General features: G+C 30.9%; 1 protein-coding gene across 1 annotated transcript; it reads right to left on the bottom strand.

Moving 5' to 3' along the window:
* Nucleotides 1-10292: 10292 nt before the first annotated feature.
* LOC133030759 (uncharacterized) lies at nt 10293-13316 on the bottom strand. Its single transcript, XM_061103602.1, has 3 exons — nt 12378-13316; nt 10832-11698; nt 10293-10710 (listed from the first exon to the last, which is right to left on the bottom strand). The coding sequence occupies exons 1-3, from the start codon at nt 12573-12575 to the stop codon at nt 10300-10302; spliced, it is 1476 nt and encodes a 491-aa protein (XP_060959585.1). The 5' UTR covers nt 12576-13316; the 3' UTR covers nt 10293-10299.
* Between the last annotated feature and the right edge of the window lie 10524 nt (nt 13317-23840).

Below are 23840 nucleotides of genomic sequence, written 5' to 3'. Positions count from 1 at the left end.
AAGGTAGTGTTCTACTAGGAGATCTAATGGCCTCTAAGAGTTCAAATTCCAGTATTGTATAAATCTTCAATTTGTTCTATTTCTTATATTAACTGAAATTTTACTACTTTTCTTTTATTTACAACTTTATTGTTTATATCTTATTAGGGACATTCATAGAAATTTGAGTTTCTTTGAAATATGCAATTAATGAGCATTACTTTTTGATCATAGTGTGTTTTCCATGGCTGAAAACCTCAATAATCTATATCATTTGATATCAAATAAAATAAAATTATCATGATGTATACAATGGTTATTTAATGAGTAATTAGTGTGTTGAAATTGTCAAGCTGATATTTAGAATTGTTTATAATTGAATTGTTTCTTTGTCAAAATTAATATTAAGTGTATTTATATGTTTATAGGTTTATCTATTTTCTCTTAGATCAATCATGTTCATATAGCAAAAAAATCATAGATCATATAGACATGTTATTTTTATTTTGTAATTTAGATCTTCTTAGTCATTATTTAGTTCACTTAAACCTTTTCGAATTATGGTAACTGAAGTTTTGTTTCTTTTAGGTACTATATTACAAAGATCTGTATTACATGTATTATTTATTTTTGACTATGAGGAGGTGGATTTCTTTATTAGGAACAGATAGCGTGACAAATTATTGTTCATATATTGGATAATTATTTTTGATTAATGGGATTCATATATATAACTGTGTATATTGAATTCTTTATTCAAATAATTATTTTAATTTTTACGTGATTATTTATTGTTCATATATCTAGAACCCTATTTGATTAAAGTTAAGATTATAAGATTAATTAATTTGTGATTTCTTCCTATATAAATAATAATAATCTCACCTAATAACTAATAATATTTTTTCTTTAATTTTTAATTGTATCACTTTCAAATAATATAGAAAAAAACTAGCATAAAATTTAGTATACGTGTATCGCACGTAAGTTTTTACTAGTATATATACATGTATATACGCGTGGTATCGTACTGTTGCCAGTATTTAATGACAGAAAGAAAATTATATATATTATTATGATATTACCAATAATATTATATTAATTTTATTTATTATATTTTGAGAATTTATATTCTAATACTAATATATATAATTATGTATAATATTTGTGTTACGAACATTAATTAGGGTTAGACAAAGTCCAAGTCATCTCGTCTTCTGCGTAAATTATACGGGACATAATATAGCAAATTCTAATTAAAAAGCTACGAAGATGTAATGGAAAAGGAAGAAAAATAAAACACTTTTGTCAATTCAATTTTGCTAATAAATTCATCATATTTATATTTCTTCCTTAAAGTCGTCTTTTGGTTTGAATTAATAGTAGACTCGTGATTATAGTATATTTCTATGTTGATATATTTTAGGGATGAAAAACTCTACAATAAATGTACTACATATTTATAGAATTTAAATATTAATGTGAAAAATTCGTGGCAATAAAAAATGGGAAATGCAAATAAAGGATACCTTCACATGTTAAACACCATAAAAGGGATTAAGATCTTCACAAAAAAAAAAAAAAAAAAAAAAAAAAAAAAAAAAAAAAAACTGTCTAGAGTTAATAGTACATTAGTACGTATATAAGAAAGTAATTAGCTAAATTGAAGACACTAATTTTTTAAAAGTGATTTTAATTCTAATGATGATCCGTTGAAAGAAATACTAGGAAAACCCCCGCTGGCATTGGAACCTATGCTCTTGTACAAGACAAAGGGAGGCAAAAATGGGTGTGACCCAAAAAACTCTCGTGCCCCTGAACCTCCTTAAAAAACCACGAATCAAGCTAACAGACCTTCTCAGGCGCAGAAGACGGCCAACGCCTCTAGGCTTAGACGTCCTTCAACCCAGATAGGCCTTGCAATGCCAAAGGATAATGGTACAATTTAAATGAGGTTAATACTCTAATTAAAACGTTGTTAGGTTTCATACTTATCGGTTGTCGCATTAGACAACGATAGTGATATTAGACTGCCTCGTTAAGCGACAGTGTGATTAAATCTGTACCTGGATGTATACTGTTTATGTTTTCAATTTTATTGCTGAGTCTTTATGAATCACGGGTACTTTATAGTGCAGGTTAGAAAGAACCAAGCTAGATCAGCCATGAGTTAGAGGTTTTTTCTGGTAAATGTACATATTAGCTTATTTGATCGGCGACACCGACAGGGGCGGAGCCAGGATGAAAAATTAAGGGGGGCCAAATTGTATATATATTTAAGTGACAAATATTTCAAAATATATTATTAATTTATGATTAAAATACAAATATATAACATCTCTCTTGCATATTACGAAAGTCATTTATAAGTAAATTTACACTAAATTTTTTAATATTTTTTTTTTGAGTAGTTTGCAGTATAAATACTTAAGTTTAATTCTCTGTTGTAGATAAATACCTAAGTTTAATTTTTGACGGTAATAATACCTAAGTTATATTTCTAGAACTTTTGTAGGTACATGATCGTTAAGTGTCAAGTTATTATCCAAATGTCATTTTTTATTGATATATTTAAATTAATTTTTAATAAAAAATAAAAAATTTATTGACCTGAACTAATTAGGAATTGTTACATGGCAATTGACTTGACACTTAACGGTTAGGTACCTACAGAAATTCTAGAAATATAACTAAGTATTATTACCGTTAAAAATTAAACTTAGATATAAAGTTAAACTTAGGTATTATGCCACAAATTACTCTTTTTCTTTCAATATATACTAATAAACAATCACTTAAAAATTGCATCTAAAGTGTAATTTTTATTATATTCATAGTTGAATAGATAAACATATTTTAATTAGCTTTCAACTAAGCTGCTATGGTGACTAGATTAGGAAAAGAGACTACTTAATATTATTAGGTAAGAAAAAATAAATATTGTAAAAAGGAAACATATAATTTTTTTTATAAAAAATAGAAAGAAATTGTATTTAATTTAGCATTTAACTTTCTGATGATAAAAACAAAATTAAAAATTTGAAATTTTAGTTTGACTTTTTTGTGAATGGGGGCCACCATATAATAAATACCAAAAAAAAAAAGTTCGCACTATAGCCTTAAGTGTGCATCCGCCCCTGGGCACCGAGTAATTAGGGTTTTCATTTACGACAACTCTAAAAAGTATAAGTATATGGTTGTAATGTTTTAACAGAGTATTTGTAAACCTTTTTAAATTTAGGCGATTGTGAAACATCGTCAATAATTCTTCTTACTAATGACGACAGGTTTCAAGTGCTAGTAAAAAATTTGCCGACTTTTTTTTACCGACACCTATTCTACCTAGTTTTGTGATGATCGAATAGGCCCGCTTTGGTCTTAAAGACCGACGAAAATACTATACCTAGTCATAAATTGTAACAAACTCAAAAGAAGAAAAAAAAATATTGTATGTATAAATAAGTGTTTAATTTTATTTTAGATTATGTTGTTTATATAATTAAGAATGAAATACACATTTATGGTAAAAAATAATATAATTTTATACAAACTATTAATACAAATTAATATTAAACATATTATTGTATTAAATTATATCAATATAATACAATATAATCTAACACTAGAGACCAAATGAGCTTTTGATCTACTATTAAATTACTATTTTTTACAGTTATTTATTGTATATGTATTTTTTAAATATATATATACACAAAAGAAATTTTAATAGTTACATCAAATATATAACTATGATGGTTATATTTACTTTTAACCATTAGATCATTATTAGACGATTGTGATTAATTTAAAATTTTACTAAAAATAATTAATAAATTACTTGTAACATGATATTTAATCTGAATTTATTTATTTTTTAAAATAAAGAAATTAAAAAAATTATAAATATTGATTTTTGAAAAGGTTTTATAAAATATTTTTATCAAAAAATAAATTTATTTTAAGTATATAATTAATTTAAGTCTAAAAATAAAAAATTTACCTGTTAATTACCTATTATAGCAAGTCATAAAAAAATGTATAATTAAAAATATTAAATATTTCACAAAAATATTAAAATTAAAAATAATTAAATATATTTTTTTAAAAAATATATATTTTTAAAATAAAAGATACATATAAAATAATCTAATTAACTAAAACACATAATATACTAATATTAGGGTACATGAACAAAATGAAGAAAGAAGAAAAAAAAGTATGGAATTGGTAATTATTTGAAGAATTGATATGGGTGGTAAAGTGCTTTCAAGTGAAATTAGAGATCAAATTGGGCATGGCTTAAGAGAATTCACAAACACCAATAACATGTACAAAAGGAACCATTTTAATCCTGATATGTCACTTAAAGCAACCTAAAGAAATAACCCCTTAGCTGGGGCAAATTGTAGCTAAAGTAATTAAATAAGTAGAAAATTATAACAACAGTTTATTACAGAGGCAGACCATTTTGTCTAAATATGGTAACTTTCATCTGAGGTTGATTCCTCTGTATCAGCTCAAATATGCACACATCACTTGGCTGAAGACAATTCCCTCTTGCAAATGCAGCCCATCCACTAGAAAACTTATACTCTAACCCAACTGATCTCTTATTAACAGTTAAGTTCACAAGCCAATTTTTCTCACCAACCCAAAAAGTTACAGTTTGTGCCTTTTTCTCAAAATAAAGGTTTCCAAAAGCCATTGGAATATACTGCACAAACAAGAAGTACCATACAAACATTCATGACTAGTAGTCTCTTGATCATGATATGAAAAAACAAAAGATGAACACAAAGATATAATGATAATAAAGTATATGTGTCCTTATATTGGTTGATGTGTATAAGTAACATTTTCTCTACATACCGGTCTTCCTCCATACACCTGAGATGATCTCAAATTCACTTGGAGGTAAGGATTGTTTGAGATGAATTTGATGGCTGCTTCAGAAGATGAAAGCCTCTTATTATTACTGCCTTGATTGTCATCAGTATTTGCTTCAGATTTCACCTTCATAAACTTGTCTACATTAAATTTATAAGCAAAATATGTATATAAGCTAAGTTTTCTAGGGGAATGTTTGACATTATATTCTTGATTCATATAGACTTAAAATTACCTGAAGGTTCAACTATTTCTTTCTTTGCAATTAAGTCCTGTGAAACCATACTTTCTTTATCATTACTATTGTTGGTAAAAGAAGGTTCAATTTTCACACAAGGGGTTATCTTTGGCTTGGATGGTGTAGTTGAACTTCTCATATATGCAGCTGAAAACAACAATTGTATATATTAACTCTGTAGCCATATTGGTTAGGAGCATTATAGAACAGGACCATTGCAAAAACATAGGAAAGGAAAGAGATTCCATTCCTAGTCTTCTACAATGGACAATTCGATGATCGAATGAATTATGAAAATTATGAAGCCAGTGGACACTACATTTCTGCCAATTGTAACTATGAAGATTTGCAACAGAAACTCAAAGATGCCCTGGAGTGCAACCAAGAAAAAACTGTTTTGCAACTGAAATATCAAGTGAAGGAAGGATACCAACCATTGAGGATAAAGGATGATCAAAGCCTGCATTTCTACAGACAACTCAAACTGAAAGACCCCGACTTCACAACATACCCAATGTGTGTGAATGTCATCAACAACCCAACAACAACCATCGATGCATCATTCTTTGGAAATGACAATTCATTAATTACACATACAAGCGCCTTCCAACCAATCGAATACAATGCAGCAACAACAGAAGACTCAACAAATCAACAACATATAATTGAAGCTACAGTACCGGAATTTGGGGGAGAAAGTTTTGACTTCATGGACTATGCAAAACTTGTGGCAGAGGAAATGGTTGAGCAACTGGAAAACAACAGAAAAAAGGAACCAGAAATCACAGATTATGACGAACTACTAATCACAGATCCGCATCATCCTGAAATAGAAGAAGCACAAATATACAAAGACAAAGAAACACTGCAGAGTGTGCTTGGTTTCTATGCAATTAGGAACAACTTCCAATTCAGAGTTAAAAAATCATGTGCAAGAACATACAAGATTTGTTGTTTGGATCCAAAATGCAAGTGGGCACTAACAGCATCCAGAAACGGGCCAACAAAGTCATTCATCATTCGAAAGTACACCAGAAAGATGATACACACTTGTGATCTAAACATCAGATTTGCAGACAAGAGACAAGCTACAACGAAATTGATTGGAAACTACATCAAGCCACGGTTCACCAACATAAAAACAACTCAAACGCCACAAGACATCAGAGGAGAAATGAAACACAAGTATGGGGTGAGAATGAACTACATGAAAGCATGGAGAAGCAAAGAGCACGCGCAAGAAGAATTACGAGGAAAAGCCAACGAATCATACAGGTTGCTGCCCGGTTTTTTGCACATGTTGCAAAAAATTAATCCCGGAACAATAGTGCACATGGAAACAGAGGATGACAACAGCTTCAAGTACTTGTTTGTCGCACTGGATGCATCAATAAAAGGATGGAAGAAATGCAAACCTATAATAGTTGTTGACGGAACTTTCCTTAAATCAACATATGGAGGTACATTGCTCTCTGCTTGTACACAGGATGCAAATGGGCACATTTTTCCACTAGCTTTTTCTGTTGTGGATTCAGAAAACAAAAACTCATGGCAATGGTTTTTCACAAAAGTGAGAGAAACATATGGGATTAGAGAGGAACAGTGCTTGATCTCAGATAGACATGAGAGCATAAGTAAGGCAGCTTGTCAAGTATTTCCAGAAATCACACATTGCTATTGTGTATACCACCTGTTAAGCAACCTAAAAGCAACCTTGAAGAAGAATGCAAGCAAGCTGGATAAACCATTCTTCGCTGCAGCCAGAGCATACACAGAGAGGAAATTTGAATACCATATGAGCGAGTTGGACAGCTTGGACATCCGTGTAAGACCATATTTACAACAAGTTGGATACCACAAATGGTCAAGATACCACTGCAAAAACAACAGGTATTCAGCTATGACTTCAAACATTGCTGAATCTCTAAATGCAGCAAACTTGGCAGCTAGAGAGCTACCAATCACAACACTGATGGAGTCATTGAGAGCATTGATTCAACAATGGACATACACAAACAGGAAAAAAGCACAGAAAACAACAACATTTTTAACACCTACAGCAAAGAAGAAATTAGTCGACAACTTTGTGGACTCATTGATAGAAAATGTAATGAAATGTTTAATATTTTAGTTGCATTATAGTTTCTTAATAGTTTGTTTGTCGTTGTTATACATATTAACAGTTTTACACTTAATCCGCAGGTAAAACCAATAAACGAGACCATGTTCGAAGTCATTGAACTAACCAGATCATGGGTCATCAACCTCAAGGAGAAAACATGCAGTTGCAACAGATTCCAACTTGATGAGTTACCGTGTGCTCATGCGCTTGCTGTTATAAAAGAGATGAACTTGAATGTTTACAACTACTGTTCGGGTTATTACACCACGCGAACATGGCTTGAAACATACAGCGACTCAACATATCCGGTACACAATCACACAACTTGGGATGTGCCACAAAACATAAAAGATATCATTGTTCTGCCACCAAACCAAAAAATAAGATCTGGAAGACCAAGGAAACGAAGATTTTTATCTGAATGGGATACAAAAAAACATAACAGGTGCAGCAAATGTGAACAACACGGACACAATCGAAAGACATGCAACAATCAAGCAATAAAATAGATACATATGAAATATTTGAATTGTTTAATTTTGTGTGCAAATTCAAACAGGTTGATCTGTGATGTTCTAAATACATGGGATTTCATTTTTATGAAATTTGAAATAGTTTTTTAATAGTTTCAAAATCGTTTTGTTACAGTTGCAACCCTTTGTAAAATATTAAGTACCGGAATGACTTCTTCTTTAAAGTTTTAAAGGCAGTCAGTCAATAATTGATAAAACATAACTTGAATAAAGGGAAAAGGATTAATGGAATACGAAGAATAAAAATACATTCATAGCACAATTTAGGAAAAATAAAAACATAGTTTGTATTCAGTTGGTTAATAGTTTCTCCATAGTTGTGCGACCGTATATAAGAACTTGAACAATTAAAAAAAACAAACAACTTTGGGACATACAAACCTATACAATAAAGATATTATAAGGAGTAAATGTCAAATATCCTAAAAGTTTTAAACCAGGTACATAGTATAAAATCAAATATAATACCTACATTGAAACAACAACACTAAAAATTGTCTGGTAATAGATTCAACAAATAACAGAAAAGAGCCACCAAATTAAAAGATCCTATTTCTTCAATTTAGATGCCTTAGAAGACTTGCTTTGCTTCTCATCCTCGCTGTCAATGCTTTCGTCAATTTTCCTTTGGCCGTACGAGAAGAAAAGTGAAGCAAGTCGGGTACGATAAACTTCGATGTCAAAGTCTGCAGGGACATCCTTTCCGTGGATAAAGAATTCAGCAAAGGCAGCAACATATGCCCCGCAATCACTATAAAAAACAGAAAGAAAAAGTAAACAGTTTAGAAACTAAAAAACAACATAAAAGAAACTTAAAAGAAACACTCACTTCTTCTGCTGAGACGCAAGACCACTAAGCTCCACGATTCTGAATGGAGCTGTAGGGTCAGAAACTGAGGCAGGAGCTTGTGCTCTATTCTTCCAGAACCCAAGTAAATCGAAAAACAAAGGCAGCAACACGGAATAAGCCTTCATCGCATTCCTAGCTGCGGCATTCATCTTCGCGGTCCTCAAAGAATTGTACAGAAACAACGTCCCTTCGTTCAAGTCAAGACGCCCAAAAACCCAATGACTTTCCCTTCTTAAATTGATGATGAATAGCACATGATCGGCTTCATACCAAGGCTTGGAACAGGGAATGCGCATACCTCGGATGTAATGCGCTATTGGGTGGGCAGCGTGAATGTGTGACATCTTAGTCTTCATTGACTTGGCCTTGTTATATTTGTGGTACAATGCTTGGATGGAATCATCAAACAGACAATCAGTAGTTGCGAAATTCAACGTCACAGCGGAAGAATATTTACCTTTTTTCCGAAGGTAATAGAATATGGTGTTCATATGCTGAGAAAAAAAACAACACAGAAACACAAATGAAAAGGTTGAACAACTGTAAAAAAACTGAAATGCAGTATCAAAACTAAAAAACATTTATAAAGCAACTGAAAACAAACTATCATAACTACAATATAAATTGGAAACTTTACCGAGTCGTTCATAAACATGTCGCATGTGGCCAAATGATAAAACCAAGTTTTATCCTCAACATAATCAACACCTAGCCTAAAACCCGGGGTAAATTTCTTTGCGCCGTCTTCATAACAATTATAATGCCTACAACAACAAAAAAACAGCAAAAAAATAGCATTAAAACAGGAATAAAACTGAAAAATAAAACAAAAACAGATTTAATAAAAACAGTCACCTAGGATGTTTAAGCAATCCTTCACCAATCCAAGCATCAAATTTTGCCTCAATCTCGGCAGATACGGGATCAGCAAAAGCATCATTAAGAGCATAAAGGTCCTTCACATAAGTCACCATTTTAAAATCCCTATCATCCCCAGCTGATTGAGAACCTGAGGACATAAGCTCCATTGGAGTGCTCCCGACATCAGTAGACCCGAAATCAACAAATGGAGATTTCAAGGCCGGAGCACGCTTCCTCTTATCCAACAGAGATGTATCAGAGACAGTGTCCTCAGTTTCTTCATCAGTATGAAGGGCATCTGACTTTTCACCAACAACATCTGGATTGGGTGCGGGGACCTAAAAAAGAAAGAATGCATTAAAATAGTTGCAAAACATACTAGAAACTAATGAGCAACCAAAAAGAAACCTAGTTTTCTTGAAAACAATTAAAAGTAAACTTACATGGATTTTACCAACAGCCTCCAAGCCAGCCAACACAACTTGATCATCATCTATTTCAAGCTGGCTCAACCCATCAAAGAAATCGTCCCCCTTCAATCGAGACTCATCGCCCTTCGGCTTCTCAACATCCTTAACATTTTTATCACTCCCTCCAACATCCTCAGATGGATTCACATCAGCAGAAGGAACAGCAGTAACAGCCTTGTCAGCATCATCAGCATCCCCACCAACTTTAACCAACTCACCACCATCGTCGGAGTCGGAATCAATATTTTCTGGATCAGGCAATTGCTTCTCATCATCCTCGGCATCATCATCATCATCATCATCATCAGCATCATCATCAGAATCTTGAGTTACTAATTCATCCGATGACTTTCCCTGTATCAACCAACATAAATGAAACTTAAATAAAACAGTAAAGAAACTTTAAAAAAAATATAAAAAAACCTAAACAATAAAATAAGAATAAATACCTCATTAGAAGGATGACGATGAATGGCATTAACCTTCTCCTGGATATCCTTAATTACAGTCATTACGGATTTGAAATTAAAATCAACAAAACACCTCAATGAAATGAAGTCCTCGGCCAATGATGATTGATTCGAAATGAGCATCTCCAGCTTAGATTTCATCCAATCAATATCTGCTGAATCAGACTTCTTTGAAGATGACCCACCCTCGAAGGATTGCTTCGCTACACCACGGTCATCAATAGATTCATCGAGAAATAAACCGTCAAGTTGAAGCTGCTGCCTCTCTTCATCAGTAGGACGCATGTTTTTTATCTTCAACTGAACAGCATAATCAAACATAATATGAAAAAAATTAAAACAATTGGAAAAACCAAAAAATAACAACATAAATAAAACTGAAAAGAAACAGTAAAGAAACAGTAAAGAAACTGTAAATTACCTTCTCCAAAGGTAAATCAAAAATCTTGCCCTTCAAGTCTCGAAGGGTTGGATTTTTGGTGACGATGGTGTTGCTCCAGTTCAGAATCCTGGGAATAGAAGATGAAACTCTCTTACAGAAAGAGTTCACCATTGCAGGACAGCATTCATAAAACCAAACCGTGAAAACCCAAGGACATCCCAATGCCCTATACCAGCCATCATATTGCCCTCCCTTCTCTGCCTTTCTATTTTTCATAATGATCCCATGCTCAATCCTACCTTTGAATGAGTCAATTGTCAATTCAAATGATTCCCTACCCCAACAATACTCATCCCACCGACCGCTATCAACTACATCTAGAACAAACCTAGACACTTCTTTGTCAGGAGTATTGCTAAGAAGAAAACACTGAATGAAATACAAAACAGCCATTTTCAAACCAATAGACTCATCCAAACCCCACCGACTACCCAAAAAAGCATCCTCGATGGCTTTGTGGTCAATAGTTTTTACACCACGGAAACATGTTTCTACCAATTGATTTGTTTCCTGTGAAAACAACAACTTGTTGCAATCACCGAAACAATCTAAACCAGAAATCAGGTAAAATTCTTCGGCACTAAACCGTATGCAACGGCCAGCAACCTTAGCCCAAAACTCTTTAGGATTGGGCTGTAAAACTTCCCTTAGTAATAAACTATGTACGACTTGCGGATGAAAAACAAACTCAGGCATATCCAGAAAATGCCCAAACTGAGTTTGACGAAACAAAGAAAGCAAATTAACAGATAAAGTGTTCTTAATATTATCTATCACGGAATAAACACTGGTGCATACACACTTAGATCTGTAAAAATCAGAAGGACTAAATTTACAGTCCCAAACCTGCAACATAACGAAAATGGCCAAAATAAATTATAAATCCTGAATAAAACAGTATGAAAACTGTAATACAACTACAAACAAACTATCAATGACAAACAACTACACAAAAAAAAAAACAGTAAAGACCTGAAATCGTTTGGAAACATAAAAAAAACAGTAAACAACTAACCCTAAAGGAAATCGAAAAATACAGTATAAAAAGAACAATAAAACTATATAAAAACAACAAACAAACTACAAAACATATACAACTATAGAAAAATATAGAGCAAAGATTTGAAAATCGTTTTGAAACCTAAAATATAACAGCAAACAACTAAACCTAATGAAAATCGAAAACACATCAAAACATACCATTAACAAACTATTAAAAAACTGATAAGAAACTACAGACGACTGATTGAAAACACTAAAAACGAAAACAAAACACATAACCTGTAAGCACAAAAAAACACTGAAAATAAAGAAAACAAAACCAAATTAAAGAACAACACCCAGACCAGAATCAAATGAAATGTTCAAAACCAACAATAAATAACTAAAAAATTTAAAAACATGAAACAAAATGCGCAAATGAAACCCTAAAATTACACAAAGCATAATGAACATAAAAACGCCAAAATCTGGGTAAAGTATAAATGAAGGAAAGGGGGAAACGAAAATAAAACTAAAAACCAACCTGAGTCCGATCTTCAGCATGTGCAATAGTTTTTTTCCCAGAAATTTCTGGAACCGTGTGCTCCTCCAAGTTGAGCTTCGTTTTCTTCGAAGAATGGGGTCTCACACGCTTGGGCATTGGAGCTTCAAAATCAGAATCAAAATCTTCATTGATTGGGCGTTTACCCTTGGATTTGTTGGCCAACGATTTCTTGCCCATTTTTTATTTCTGTTTGAGAACTGGAGAAGGGGATGATGATGATGAACGAGTGATTGCCATCTTATAAATAAGATTGAAAAAAACTGAAACAGAGAGGGAAAAACAGTTGCTAAATCGTGGGCTAAGAGGAAGTTGAAAATTCGTGGATGAACCAAAAAGAAGAGGGAAAAACGTGATAAATTATGGGTGGTTAATGGAGGTTACTTGAATTCAAATGAACTTAGAAAACAGAAATGAAGAATCGAAAATGAAATGAAAAGAAAATGAAAAAAGAGAGGGAAGAGAGTAGGATTTGACTGATGATGGATAGGGAGAGCACACGTGTATGCATGGAATGATGAGTAAGTGGTAAATGTGTAATAAAAACAACTTTGTAAGTAAAAATGTAGTAATAGGCGTGTGTGAGTAATTTTGTAATAAATTGTGTAAAATGGATTTTTCATGTAAAAATTTCTAATTTTTACAACATCAACTTTCAAACTCATTATTAGCTTCAAATATATGTAATCGCCCATTAATTAATTGAATTTCACTAAATCTAAGCAACACGAAAAACACACTGAAATCCTTACTCTAAACTTCTTATTGTCATAGCAAATGGACGAAGAGAGGACAAACTGAGGTGCACTGCTCCCTCGTCCACAACATCTACAAAGGAAATGAAAATGAGAATGAGAGAGGTTAGTGTCTTAATTAAATATAATTCAAAATTAAATAATTTCAATAGTTGGACATGGGCAGCCTCTGTATTTTTCTCACAGTGAATATTTATTGGTAATAAATTCAATATACTTGAGTGGAAATTACACATTTTTTATGCAAAAATATGACTATTTCTTAAAATAGGAAAAATTGAAAACAAGATGGAAAAATAGTATAAAAATTAGGGGTGTTGATATAATTCGCAATTTGTGGTTTCAAACCAATCGATTCGGACCAAACCATTTGAGATCGGACCAAATGAATCTGATATGAATTTTTTTGGTCAAGACCATTTAAAATTCTTTGATTCGGTCACGATTTTAAAAATTCCGATAGAGGTTCAAACCAAACCAATCCTTATAATTAATTTAGATATACTTAATTTTTTTTTTTTGGAAGAAACTTATGATAATAATTCTTTATTGTTATTTATGTATTATAAACTAGCGGAAAGGAAAAAAAATTATTGAAAAAATAAAAAATTATTGTTAAAAGGGATAATTGCGGCAAAAGTCCCCAAAAGTTTAGAGTTGATGTAGATTAATCCTCAACCTCGAAAATGTTGGAATTATTTTACCAGGATCTTAGATCTACTCACAAGTATGTTTATTAACATCCTAAATAAGAACTTTCTAAAACGATGAAATAAACACATATAAAGTTTAGGAAACCTTACATTGGGTGCAGCGGAATAATATGACTCCTTCCGTTCAGATATCTAGCCCTTGATTCCTTTCTGTAGCAGAGCATTATCAATATCTGAACCTGGATCTCTTTCTCTGAATCTTTGATGCTGAATCTCCTTTGCTGATGATCTTTCTTCACGATCTTCCTCACTATGATTGAGGTATCACTTGATGTGTGTGGGCACTACTCTAATCACTAAGAGAGGTTCGAAATATTGAGGAAGAAAAGAGAGAGAGAGTGGCGGCTAGAGAAGAGAGTGGAGGCTCAGGTTTTTCTGATTCAGAAGTGTGTTATTTTCCTGAAGCCTTCACTATCTATTTATAGCATTCCACTAGGGTTTGATTTGAATTATATGGCATTAAAATAATGAAAAAATCAATTTAAAAAAGCTACAAAGGTGGCCGGCCATACACTTAATGGATTGGGCCTTGGGCTTTGCAATTTTGCAATTTTAACACCTTTTGTATCTGATTTTCTCAAAAATGCCAATTTCCTAATTCAAACATTTAAATGCCAATTCTAACTATTTAATAACTATAAATAATTATTAAATAATATTGTCATTTATCATATTTATTAATTGAACCATACAAAGTATCATAATTAACAAATATGCCCCTATAAACTCTTTCTTTACAATTTCGCCCTTACTTAGTGAAAATTTCACAAATAGACATAGTCTAATTTGTGAATTATAATTGATTAATCAAAACCAATTACATGAGTCTTACAAGCAATATTATCTCAACTAGTGGGGGGACCATGGGTCTATATAACCGAGCTTCCAATAAGTAGATCAAGAATTTAGCACTAAAATTCACTAACTTATTAATTCTTCGTTGAATCCACGCATAGAACTTAGAATTGCACTCTCAGTATATAGAATGCTCTATATTTTCCACCATATAGACACATCATTAGTTATCCATTGTTATAATCCTAATGTGATCAATGATCCTCTATATGAATGATCTACACTGTAAAGGGATTAAATTACCGTTACACCCTACAATGTATTTATTCCTTAAAACACTTGACCCCGTATAAATGATATTTCAGCTTATGTGAAATGAGTACTCCACCATTTATGTTCGTTTGGTCAAGCTCGAAGGAGATCATCCTTTGCTTACTATTCGCCATATAGAAGCTATAGATTCCATGTTTATGATAGCGCTCCCACTCAATTGCACTACCGTGTTCCCAAAATGTACGTATCACCCTGACCTAAAAGTAGGCTTAACTAACAAATCAAAGAACACGAATAGCCTTTCAAGATTGAGCCTAATCATATCAGGATTAAGATCATTTGATCTAGGATCAACTTAGGCGATATTGACTTGAATAGATATTACGGTAAGTTTAATAAATCTAAGTCAAAGTTCAATATCGGTCCCTTCCGATGCATACTCCATGCATCCAACCTGAGCTTTACTTTAACCAATGTTCTGGAAAGAACATAGTATTTCTCCAAATACAAGTAAACTCTGTTGTAGATTATCATATCAGTAAAACCCTATGTCTGATAAATCTAGGAAACTTTATTCACATAGTCATGTTTACTTTCCAATGTGTTGACGGCACAATAAACAGGATCAAGTATGTGAAAAGGGTTTCAAATGAATTTATACATTATGTACATATAATCATGAAATAAATCATGTGAACCATGCAACATTAAATGTTATTTCTGATCTATATTAATAAGTAAATCTGATTATATTGAAATGAGTTTTATTTAGGGCATAAAACCCAACAAACTCCCACTTGCACTAATATAAAACAAAAGGTGCGTTTCAAATAATCTCAACACCTTGATATACAAATCAAGTGTAGTAGTAGTAAACTCCTCGTAATAGGATCTGAAAGGTTGAATTAACCACAACCTTTTCTCCACCATTACTCTTCCTTTAATCACAAAATCATTGATAATGTGAAATTCCTCTCTATATGTTTACTCTCTTGGGATACTGGATTCTATACCTTTGGCAACTACTTTTGGTTAATCAGGAAATTAACACTAGTAGTTTAAGGCAATTTGGAATGGTGCCAAAGATGTATAGAACTTTCCTTAGACTGAATAAGTAACTTTCCTGCAGCTTTAACATTCAGTCCTTTTCTGGTAGACCTAGAGACTTCAGATAGGTTTTTACACTTCTCCAAAATCACTATTCCACCCCCGTAGTAACCACCATCTTATCAGAAAGATTTACTAGCACATAGGCAAATTTCGAAATCTGATATGGTGTAGTCTAAGAGTTTTAAACACACCCTTATAGACTAACATATAGTTCCTCTTCTTTATCTTAAGATTTACTTGATTGTCTTCCAATGTTCTTCTCTGGATTAATCTGTACCTACTCATTACTCCCACTCAACAGCAGATGTCTGGTCTAAGGCATACAAAAGCATATCTAAGACCTCTCACTGTTGATATAAGAAATTCTTTCATGGCTTTATCTTTTCTGGAATAGTTAAGACTTTTCCTTAGATAAATAAAATCTATACCTAAGAAGTTGTGAAGCTTCTATAGATTGCCATTAGAAAGAAAATGCTTCAGCATTTTACTAAAGTAAGTTGCTTGCATTAGAGTAAGTAATTACCAGGTATACCACAAGCCATAGGTTTAGATAAACTCAAACCTGTAATACTAGGAACAGGAAGTTTTGTTAAGTCCATTGAATAGACTTATAAACGAAAATTTCCTTTTATGTCCTTGTAATAGAAAACTTTAGGTTATTCCATGTGAATGGATTAAACCATAGTTCTATAGGCTTTCTTCTTAGTTTCTTATCTTGACAATCCATTACTTGTTTAAACTCACAATGGATTTTAATCACTAGTGTCTCCCGAGTTCATAAGAAGGTGAGTTCCTAGAAACTCTCCCACTACGACAAGGTACCGCGAATTATGTCGAAGAAAACTAAATGGTATTAACCTCTTTGGTTGTGACAAGACAACAGAGGCAGTGGGATCATCATATGTCATATAAGATGATAGAACACTTTTGGAATCAAGAATTAAATATCTCCTTTATTTGCTACTTGTTTTTCAGACTTAGTCATTTTCTTAGAAAAGTAGTATTTGTTTGAACAAACACTTTCTTATCTATTGACAATGGGATGGTCCACCCCTAATCACTTAGAATAGCTAAGAAACCATGGTTAACGAGTTCTAGCTTTTCTTAAGATTTTGATTAGGTCATCCATGAATCTAGTAATGATTTACATTAAGTATACAACCATTACATCATTCCGAAATTGTATTACCATAGAAGGATTTAGGCAACGACTAGTAACTAATCATCAATATGCAACTCGAAATTTCTGGGGAGGTAAGTTTGGATATAATTCAAAAATCAATTTAATGATCTTTGAACTGCATATCTACTAACTATTTCTCCACCCCTATCAGTTCGCAAGATCTTTAACCACTTACCTTAATGGTGTTTAACCATTGCTAGAAATTAATGAAATTTTTCAAACATTTCAAATTTCTTTGCATAAGGTATAATCTAGAGTTATCGTTTTAAGAATACAACGAAAAACTCATATCCACCCCTGAATGTACATTCATCTGCGAATGAGATGAACTACTTTCAGTGGATATAGGCATATTAACTCTTTGCGAGAGATTGATCTTGTCAAATCCACTATGAACAAGATACAAATGCCATAGATTAAGAAAATGTGGTAGTGTCTATGATGACATAGGTTTAGTTACATCAAAGAGTTCTTAGAATACTTCAAGTGGATCCCGGTCACAGAATCACCTAACTCACATTCCATACAGTTTTTAATCCATTAATAAAAGATGGATATTAAACACTTGAGAAAGTGTAAGCCGTATTGTATTCGGAATTAGAAATTTAAGAAAATTTCTATTTGGAATCTAAAATTAAAGTCAAAGACTTAAATTCAACCAAATTTAATGAGTAATTCTTTCTTGGACCACCACTACTAATACAAACTCTAAGTCAGATTTGCCCATACAAGTAGGAGATTTCTAAGATTGAGGATTTATATCAATTGGGAATAGAATTTCGGGGTTATAATCATATGCGTCATTTAATTTCTTAAGAGAAAATATAATGACATGAAATGATTCATAGACCATTCATCCAATGATATATTTGAAAGCTAATTCGAAATGAATAAGCTAAGAGGAATTAGGATAATTTCGTTTAAAATAAGAATCCAACGATGCTTCGATTAGCGAAAGTCAAAGTAATCTTATTTATATAATCTTCTTGTTTTATATCGTAAAAATACTAGTCTAAGGTGTCATCAATTGATGAACAGCTAGATGTCGCATATACAATATTTATCTTTCGAGATCTAACACTATTATGTATGTCTAATGGTGAAAATCCACTAGGGATTTATCTCATTAGATAAACAAGCCAAGTTAGACCAACAATGAAGATTCGAAATTAAACTACAACTTAATAACAGAAAATAACATGGTTCAATATAAATTCATACACAATTCAGAAATTATAAACATATAGTAAGTAGGAATGACAAGTGAAAATACTAAAACTTACAATCCTAAATAATTTCCAAGGTTTTCAACAAACCGATATCGGTTGTCCCGTTTAGGCGAGAGTCAAAGCTACAATTCATTGAATAGAGTTGTCAGCTCGTCTAAAATGTTAAACATTCTAGCAACCTTTTATTCGATCAAGATTGGAATTCAGCCGTTGTCCCGTTTAGGCGAGAGTCAAGGCAATTCTATCTTATGAGCTTCCACCATTGTTTCATAATTTGCAAGTCAAGTATGGTCGCCACCATTAGGGTGATCCATACCATACAAAACACTTACAAACTACTTATCATGCGAGGTTAAACGGTGCGAAATTGCTAATGAACGTTCCTCCATTAGGGAGGATTACTCACTAAAACAAACGCGGTGTAAAACCCACAATGGAGATCGAATGTCTCTATAATAAAGCTCAATATTTGAAAAGAGTTGTATTTTCTTTTATTCTCTTTATTTATTCTATTTATTTTAAATATATATTTATTTAATTAAAATTTCCAATTTAGAATGAAAAATTCTAAATATAAATTTTAATTTAATATTTATAAATTTTACTTAGATGGATATGAAAATAACATGAATTATTTCCATCTTAGTAATAATTTCCAATAAATATTTAGAAAAAAAATATTTAAGTTGTTACAAAATTAATTTAAATTAATTTACAACTCAAATTTAATTTTCTATAAATATATATTGCATTTCGAAAAATTAAAGTATATAAGAATACAATTTTCGAAAAATGCATATTAAAATAAAAAATAAATCCTGGAAAAAATTATTCTAATTTAATGTTGGCCCAAAATTAATTAATAAAATTAATTTACAACAAAAAATATAATTTTCCTATTTAATTAAATATATAAGAAAAATTACAAATATTTAAGTATGATGATGAAAATCAACTTAAATATTAATTTTCTATTTAATTAAATACACTAGAAAAATACTTCAAGCAAAAATATCACCTATCTAGATTTTCCTTTGACTAATTAATTCTATTTCTAATAATATACTTTAATTCAATTTATTTTAAATTAATCAATAAATGAAAAAAATCATTGATTTAAGTTGATCCAAGAATTAATTAAAATAATTAATTTACAACTTAATCTATTTTTCAAGATAAAATTCGAAATTCTAGCATTTAAGAAATGCAATTTCGAAAATTGATTAATAAAATAAAGAAAAAATATATTTTGAAAATTATTTAAATTTAGTTGAAAAAATAAATTTCAACTAAAAATAATTTTCTATTTAATTAAATGTCATGAAAAAGAAATATTTAAGTATGATGATAAAAATCAACTTAGATATTTAATTTTCAAATTAATTAAATGTATTAAATTCAAGAAATAAATAATTAAGTGTAGAGAAGGCTTAATTATTAATCTCTAGTTTAATACTAGGAAAAAATATACTTAAAATAAATTGTACCAAAATTAATTATTTAAATAATTAATTTCACAATGTATAATATTTTCCTATTTAATATTAGAAATAATAAGTAGTCTAGAAATAACTATCTAGAAAATATCTTATTTGACTAAGTATCTTTTCCACAAAATTTGAAAAAATATCTAATTTAAGTTGTATTAGAAAAAAATCTAGAACTTAAATATTTTTCAAATTTAAATTTAATTAAATATCAAAAATTAAGTTGTAACCACTTAATTTGAAAATATTCCATTTTAAGTTAATATTCGAAAAGATATTAACTTAAAAAATATCTAAAGAATCTTAATAACCAATGCCTAAAATTCCTCAACTTAATTTTGAAATTTTGAATTCAAAAGATATTCAGATTTAAGTTGGTTAGTTGAAGATAACTAAATATCAACTTAAATAGGAATATTTAATGAAAAATTTAAATTAAGTTCCAGAAAGAATCTAGATGGTTATAATTCTATATTTAATTAAATACAAGAAAATACATATAGTTTAGCTTAGAATATAAAATTCCTTAAACTATATTTTTCTTAAATTAATTTCAAAATAAATGAAATTAATTATGTTGCTAATCAATTTTTATTAGGTTAAACTAGTGTAATTAACCTAGTACAGTCATTCAAATCAGGCAAATGGGCCTTCACAATTGGGGTGGTTTGTGTGAGGGGGTGCTGGGTTCAGTATGTCGTACCCACTTCTATGGCTCCCAACTCTCACACAAGGCCCAAAAGAGAGGAATTTAACCTTAATAAGAACAACTGTTATTAATTGAATAAGCCCAATAACTAAATGGGCCTAAATAAATTCTATCAAGAACTATGATAATTTATTTTAGCAACAACAACCTATATGTATCTATAATCAAATTAAACACATAGGCTCACACAGGCACACTTTGGATGGGTCCTATCATGTTGCTAGGTCATACACAGATGAAAGAAGATTGTAAATATACCTGTTACAAATTATTATCTTGACCAAGGGAGCCATCAGATCATTAGATCTGGCAAAAAGTAACCATGGCTATTTGCAATCAAGTAATAATAGGTTTTGAAAACTTACAAACAAGCTAAAACACATACTCCTGCAACAGGGTTAATGGATAGTTGGAAGTAGGATTTATTTAATTTTAAATAAATAATTTCGAATAAATAAATAATTAAATTAAAAAAAAATTTAATATTCGAAAAATAATTTAAAAAAAAATTAATTTCGGAATTTAAAATTAAATTTCGAAAATAAAAAAAATTTAAAATTAAACCTACTTTTTATCTTATATCTATTTAAAATTACATGATTATAAATGTCTATTTTAAATTTAAATAAGGTCAAAATATCTTAAAAAGATTTAAAAAAAATCTTAAAAGATAAGATATTTTTAAATATCTTAAAAGATAAGATATTTTAAAATATCTTAAAAGATTTTATAAATATCTTAAAAGATATTTTTAAAATATCTTAAATATCTTAAAAGATATTATAAATATCTTAAAAGATATTATAAATATCTAAAAAATCTGACCTTAAATTTAAAAAAAATATAATCAAATTTAAAAATAAGATAGATTTTTAAGCAAAAAGACAAATACTAATTCTATTCGAATTCAAATTACACTAATATCTTGAATTAATTTAAAAAAAATTAAATTAATTCAAAATGATAATTAGAATTGAATTAGGAATAGTAATAGTATATATACAAAACCATACAAAAAATTGGAAGTTAATTCCATGAAAAAGTATGAAAAATTGAAGAAAAAGGAAAAAATCCGAAACTGTACGGACAGTTCTCGCGATCATGAAACTATCACCGATTTTGTCAAATCTTCAAAAAATCATAACTAATTCAAATAAAATCCAAATTGAGTTCTGTAAAAGGCTAACTTGCTTAATTTTTTCCATACTATCCAATAAAAATAATTCCAGAAACGAAATCACAATTATTTTTCACGAAAATTTCACAAACATCAATCAATCATCAAATAACACTCAATACAACATGATACCATCCAAAGAACATACAAACAATCGTTTTAAAGTCCAAATTTCTTGCAAGTAAATCAATTACCATGGCTCTGAGGCCAGTTGTTGGAATTATTTTACCAGGATCTTAGATCTACTCACAAGTATGTTTATTAACATCCTAAATAAGAACTTTCTAAAACGATGAAATAAACACATATAAAGTTTGGGAAACCTTACATTGGGTGCAGCGGAATAATATGACTCCTTCCGTTCAGATATCTAGCCCTTGATTCCTTTCTGTAGCAGAGCATTATCAATATCTGAACCTGGATCTCTTTCTCTCGAATCTTTGATGCCGAATCTCCTTTGTTGATGATCTTTCTTCACGATCTTCCTCACTATGATTGAGGTATCACTTGATGTGTGTGGGCACTACTCTAATCACTAAGAGAGGTTCGAAATATTGAGGAAGAAAAGAGAGAGAGAGTGGCGGCTAGAGAAGAGAGTGGAGGCTCAGGTTTTTCTGATTCAGAAGTGTGTTATTTTCCTGAAGCCTTCACTATCTATTTATAGCATTCCACTAGGGTTTGATTTGAATTATATGGCATTAAAATAATGAAAAAATCAATTTAAAAAAGCTACAAAGGTGGCCGGCCATACACTTAATGGATTGGGCCTTGGGCTTTGCAATTTTGCAATTTTAACACCTTTTGTATCTGATTTTCTCAAAAATGCCAATTTCCTAATTCAAACATTTAAATGCCAATTCTAACTATTTAATAACTATAAATAATTATTAAATAATATTGTCATTTATCATATTTATTAATTGAACCATACAAAGTATCATAATTAACAAATATGCCCCTATAAACTCTTTCTTTACAATTTCGCCCTTACTTAGTGAAAATTTCACAAATAGACATAGTCTAATTTGTGAATTATAATTGATTAATCAAAACCAATTACATGAGTCTTACAAGCAATATTATCTCAACTAGTGGGGGGACCATGGGTCTATATAACCGAGCTTCCAATAAGTAGATCAAGAATTTAGCACTAAAATTCACTAACTTATTAATTCTTCGTTGAATCCACGCATAGAACTTAGAATTGCACTCTCAGTATATAGAATGCTCTATATGTTCCACCATATAGACACATCATTAGTTATCCATTGTTATAATCCTAATGTGATCAATGATCCTCTATATGAATGATCTACACTGTAAAGGGATTAAATTACCGTTACACCCTACAATGTATTTATTCCTTAAAACACTTGACCCCGTATAAATGATATTTCAGCTTATGTGAAATGAGTACTCCACCATTTATGTTCGTTTGGTCAAGCTCGAAGGAGATCATCCTTTGCTTACTATTCGCCAGATAGAAGCTATAGATTCCATGTTTATGATAGCGCTCCCACTCAATTGCACTACCGTGTTCCCAAAATGTACGTATCACCCTGACCTAAAAGTAGGCTTAACTAACAAATCAAAGAACACGAATAGCCTTTCAAGATTGAGCCTAATCATATCAGGATTAAGATCATTTGATCTAGGATCAACTTAGGCGATATTGACTTGAATAGATATTACGGTAAGTTTAATAAATCTAAGTCAAAGTTCAATATCGGTCCCTTCCGATGCATACTCCATGCATCCAACCTGAGCTTTACTTTAACCAATGTTCTGGAAAGAACATAGTATTTCTCCAAATACAAGTAAACTCTGTTGTAGATTATCATATCAGTAAAACCCTATGTCTGATAAATCTAGGAAACTTTATTCACATAGTCATGTTTACTTTCCAATGTGTTGACGGCACAATAAACAGGATCAAGTATGTGAAAAGGGTTTCAGATGAATTTATACATTATGTACATATAATCATGAAATAAATCATGTGAACCATGCAACA

This window comes from Cannabis sativa, chromosome 9 (assembly GCF_029168945.1).
Source record: "Cannabis sativa cultivar Pink pepper isolate KNU-18-1 chromosome 9, ASM2916894v1, whole genome shotgun sequence".
NCBI lineage: Eukaryota > Viridiplantae > Streptophyta > Magnoliopsida > Rosales > Cannabaceae > Cannabis > Cannabis sativa.
This window is presented reverse-complemented; position numbering and strand designations above follow the sequence as displayed.

What these genes read in the sequence shown, in the direction of transcription:
- LOC133030759 (XM_061103602.1), bottom strand. Translation starts at nt 12,575, where the DNA reads ATGGGCAAGAAATCGTTGGCCAACAAATCCAAGGGTAAACGCCCAATC. An exon ending in ATGCTGAAGATCGGACTCAG is followed by an intron (nt 11,699 to 12,377) that starts GTTGGTTTTTAG and finishes GTTATGTTGCAG; the next exon opens with GTTTGGGACTGTAAATTTAG. An exon ending in TTGATTTACCTTTGGAGAAG is followed by an intron (nt 10,711 to 10,831) that starts GTAATTTACAGT and finishes TATGCTGTTCAG; the next exon opens with TTGAAGATAAAAAACATGCG.